The sequence below is a fragment of the Charadrius vociferus genome, unplaced genomic scaffold (assembly GCF_000708025.1).
Source record: "Charadrius vociferus isolate BGI_N301 unplaced genomic scaffold, ASM70802v2 scaffold477, whole genome shotgun sequence".
Lineage (NCBI taxonomy): Eukaryota > Metazoa > Chordata > Aves > Charadriiformes > Charadriidae > Charadrius > Charadrius vociferus.
The window spans coordinates 2833884-2838735 of NW_009649449.1; the positions used below are offsets into that span (position 1 = coordinate 2833884).

Here is a 4852-nt window from a genome sequence, read left to right on the forward strand (position 1 = left end):
AAACTCTGAATGTCCATGTACATGCTCCTAAATCTAAGACATAAACAGAATTCTCCCAAATCCAGAGCACTGTCTGGAACCAAACTTGCTTGTGGGTCTCTCCCTACATCCCAAGCAATCAAGTCCCACGGAAGTGGTTTAAGCTTAACAATTTTACTGTGGAGATGTCCAGGCTTGACTGAAGCAGCCTTGCTGATGACAGACACACCAGGGTCTTCAGCACACCAGGATGTCCCCCAAGAGGAAGCACACAGCACGTGGGTTGCACAGGGCTCATAGATAAAACATTAATTATACATGGCAACTACTGAAGTTTACAGTGCAGACAAGAGGTACTCTACCTTTCCCCCAATTCTGAACTACAGTTTTCCCTAAAAATGTTCTAATCAGACATAACCATCCCCTTTGCCTTCTGGCAACCCACATATTATACTTCCCACACACATGAAGATCTCCATGGAGATTTCCAAACACTTGAAGATCCAGAGCTACCTGGAGACCATAATTCCCTTTGTCAGCCTGATAATGGGTACTGCTCAATATGGTTAACATGACAATTTCTCAATGGGTATGCCTGAAGAAATGCAGAAAAGCGAGAAGTAGCATTGAACAGCCATCTCTTAACAGCTAGCACCAGAATCCTGGTGCTATTCTGGTACACAGCCAGCATGAGAGTTACCAGCAATGACAACTGTCTCTGGACACACAGGTGACATATGCCACTCCACTTGACCAAGAAGAAATAACTTGAAAAAATGGAAGCACAAAGGACGCCGGCTAGGTTCATCAGGGTAGATTCTCCACCTAAAGTGAGCAGAGTTCATTTGGGAACTAGACTGATACACTGGAGATACCTGCGCTGAGAATAGAGAGACATGCTCTCCTTAGCACCTCAGAGTTGTAAGACGATATAAACTCAGACATAAAGCAGGTCTTTTGATTTCCTCGTTTTTCTGTCTGCTCGATGATCAGCTCTCACAGCTTCATAAACACTTTCTTCAGTCCACGGACAACCGCGCATCACTACATACAGAATTGACTACAAATGCAAAGAGGACTATTATCAACTCAGTCCTGGCAACAGGGATGCTGTGCACAGGATCTGCCTAAGAGATTCCACCGAGAACACCTACTCCCATGGGCCCTAATGCCAAAGGGGATGCTCAATGAGACCCAAAGGAAACGAAGTGCAATTACACAGTTACACACATCCACACATCCAGCCACAGAATGCTCTGTCGCATTACTTGTTACCATTGACTGGCTCAGAAATGCAGGAAACAGTAACGCAACATGGAGTCAGTTTTTGATGAGAGTAGAATTGGAGTCAATTTGTTCTTCCTGGATAGGAAGTCGACAGCTCCCTCCTCCTGAAAGACAGATAATAAAATAAAAAAAAACAACACACCGTATAGAGTAGAAAAGGGAAGCCAGGGATTGTTCTAGTTTCATGAATGACTTGCATGACATTTGGGTCGGTGCTTGTCTTTCCAGCCAGTGCTAGGAAACATCAAGTGTAGGAAACTGTGAAAATACACTTTTCCATTGCTCTAACAATGGAACACGAGGCAGCTGTGGGCTGATTCAAGAGCCAGGCTGCCACTTCATTCTCAATAGAGTGTTCAGCTTGTCTCAGTCAAACCTTTCCTGTGTTTGCAGGAGACGGTTCAAGACAGTTCACTTCTATGCAGGCAAAAAAGTTCACAATACACTCTTTAAAAAACTGTTGATTCTGGATCCTCTCTGTACTGAATAGAATTCCCTGCACAAAATTATTACATCATTTTTACAGGGACTAAGGGAGGAAAAAGCTAGAAGGAGTTTAAGTCAGAGAGAGAGAATCCTTCTGCATGGCAGGGGAATCTGTGCTTTGTAAGAATGCAAAACCTGAGACAGTATGACCTCCAGCACATCAACCACTGGTATTAACCGCAGATGACACCGTGCTACTTACGTCAGGCAGACTTCATTATGATTGAAACAATTATCAAAGTTCAAATACAGGGCCGTGGTAACTCTTTCCTATACTTTTTCCCCATAAAAAGAAACTCACCTTGATTGTTGCTTCTACAAGGCCTCTTCTTGGTCTCTTTTTTGGCTGCTTGGATAATCAACAGGAGGATGGACATTCCACTCACCATGAGCAATATCAGACTAATAAGGATAAGTGATAAGGACCCTGGAAGAAAGACAGAAGAATACCCTAAAAAAATGCATGGTTCTAGCTGCAGTTTCCACGGTTTTCCAGTTTCAAAAGAAGGAATCTAGAACTCCAGAAGTACCCTTGAACCACAAAGCCTAAAAGTCCCAGCTGCCAAGCAGACTAGCAAGAAGTCTGAAATCCTGTGCATGTCTCACTGAAAGATTGTGCAAAATACTGATAGGGCTTCTGAGAAAGTGATTTCATTTCCAGTGAAATGAGTTTCAGATGAAAATTACTGTCCCGCTCTAGTAAATACAGAGACTAGACTTGGTTATTCCCTCTCCTTACCCCAGTTAGTCTCTGTGGGGCTGTTCGTATCTGTGCAAATGAAAGGAATCACACTGGGTCTGGACGGTGAGAACGTCGCATTTGACGTATTATTCTTGTAGTCGGTGGTGGAAAGATTCAAAGCTGGTGTTGCACTCTGAGATGTAGCTGGCTGTGTGACATGGTTGCTGCAAACAGCATCATTTGTTCTTGTCCCTGGTTGAAGAGTACTTTTCCCAAGAACGCTGCAGCTAGAGACATAAAATAAATCAGTGTAGTTTTTCAAACAGTTGCAGTAATGACTTTAAGTAATCTCCATGGAAAAAGTGAGTGAACATTACAATCCTTGTTTCATCAATACAAATTCAGGCTTCACCTTTCCTAGGTTCTACAGATATGTGAAGAACAACTAAGCTAATCAAAGTTATTACTGGAAAAGAATTGACATTCTGGGTGGGGTTTTTTCCACCATCTGTGCATCTAACAGCCCTGAAGCACACCTGCATTTGGCAAGGGAACCTTTTGCTACACAAACAAAACATTCAGACCTTTAAAAAACCAAAAGGCTGTTGTTGCCATAAGTGCAGAGGAAAAAGGGCAGAAGGCAGAGAGATGCTTCAAATCAGTACCCAGGCTGCATAAGGCTCCTGAGAGTCATGAGGAACACAATTTCATCGCACCTAGCACAGGTTTACTCTACACACCATGATTTGGGCATCAACTGTTACCGAGATAAACCCAAAATTAACATGTTTGGATCAGTGATACATACTTGGTCCAAGGTTGGCAGTTTTCATTTCCCCCTATGGAATAAGACCCTTCAGGACATGGTAAGCATACTGGGAAAAAAAAGAAAGGGGCAGAATTTGAGTTCAGTTAGCAACATAACCGTATGACACCTCCACAGGAATGACACTAATAGCTTATACTAGCAGTCTAGCTTATAGGACAGACCCAACGAAACCCACATAGCCTCTAAAAACCACAGTCACTGGGTCAGAAGTAACACAACATGCACAGTGGCTTATTTTAGTCTGCAACTGGCAAAGTTTCCTGTTTTTTTCTACTGGCTAATTATGGATATTAACAAGGAGAGCATTAAGATTTCTGACAGCTCAGGAATCACAGAGCAACAGTTAACACAACTACCCTGCCGTAACACTTGTGTGGAGGTATCAGTGAGAGAAATGACAATAGCTTTTACACTAGAAATAACCCCCACCTCACCTGAAGAGGAGGCAAACATTTGGAGTCTCACACATCACTAACTTACCGCTTCGCAGAGGATATGTAACATCTGGCATGTAACCTGCCTCACACATGCAAATTCTGTCAGAGGTCTTCTCACACTTCTTCACTTCCTTGCTCCCCCTCCCTAGCAACAACAGAATACAGGGCAAGTGAGAGACAAGAAATAAGTTAAGAAAGAAAAAAACTAATTACTCAGTGCCTCTCTGTTGTGTGTATATACAGCTGCAGAGAACAGAGTTTATTAACAATTCTGACGACACACACAATTCTTTCACAGGCGGTGCAAGCCTGCTTCCCTTTGAAAGCTCTACCATCAATACCAACCAGGAGATATCAGCTACTGAAGTGATAACCCAGTTTGGACTTGGTCATCTCAAGCGACAGGCTTTGTAACATCAGCCTTTGAGGAGCACGCAACGATATGAAAACTCATTGCCTCCCAAATTCGTATCAAGAAATGACCAGGGTACAGCTGACTTACTAGTGTCGCAGATCGTACAACTCTTGCAGAAGTCATGGCTGTGCTCACTACTGAAGTATTCGTCTTGACAGGGGGCACACACTGTGTCTGTTGTTGCTGTGCAGCGGCTTCTCATTCTTTCACCTAAAACAAAGACCACGTAGAAGGAGGAACTGATTGTTACTAGAACGAAATCCTCTTCATTTTCATGCGTTAGAATGAGCGTGCCCAGAAAGTGCCAGTTCCACTTACAACTGGCATCCACTTATGAAAACATTCAACAGATTTAGACACGCCAGAATCCCTAAAAGTTTTGACCCATAGCACCACTGTAAATTAATCGGCTAAAACGGGCTAGTAGAGGCCTGATAACTTGCTGCAACTTGATGCAACGCCCCAAATGATTCTCCCAGTGGATTCCAAATATCACTTTTCTAGACAGCCTCTTCATATGGTTTAGACATCACAGTTTGCAGCCAATGTCAGTTAGGAAAAACCCAGGTTTTTAGCATAGCAATAAGTCTGATCTCCAGTGTAATACAATGGGTTATGACAGATCCTGCCTTCCCTTATGAGATAAATCATGCAATTCAACCCAAAGCAATCCCAAACAGGTACAAAAGATGGCAACGGACTGCCAGGTTTGCAGAAAACTCATTAGCGTAGCAGTC

General features: G+C 43.1%; 1 protein-coding gene across 1 annotated transcript; it reads right to left on the minus strand.

The window, feature by feature from the left end:
- Positions 1 to 1299: 1299 nt before the first annotated feature.
- TNFRSF4 (tumor necrosis factor receptor superfamily, member 4) lies at positions 1300 to 4317 on the minus strand. The gene is made up of 6 exons (XM_009889578.1): positions 4199 to 4317; positions 3744 to 3841; positions 3243 to 3309; positions 2492 to 2721; positions 2054 to 2179; positions 1300 to 1367 (listed from the first exon to the last, which is right to left on the minus strand). The coding sequence occupies exons 1-6, from the start codon at positions 4315 to 4317 to the stop codon at positions 1300 to 1302; spliced, it is 708 nt and encodes a 235-aa protein (XP_009887880.1).
- Positions 4318 to 4852: the final 535 nt, after the last annotated feature.

Bases quoted from the DNA above. Each gene is read 5' to 3' on its own strand.
- TNFRSF4 (XM_009889578.1), bottom strand. From the start codon at position 4,317: ATGAGAAGCCGCTGCACAGCAACAACAGACACAGTGTGTGCCCCCTGT. The intron at 3,310-3,743 runs GTAAGTTAGTGA...TTTTTTTCCCAG, and splicing joins TACATATCCTCTGCGAAGCG to TATGCTTACCATGTCCTGAA. The intron at 2,722-3,242 runs GTATGTATCACT...TTATGTCTCTAG, and splicing joins AACTGCCAACCTTGGACCAA to CTGCAGCGTTCTTGGGAAAA.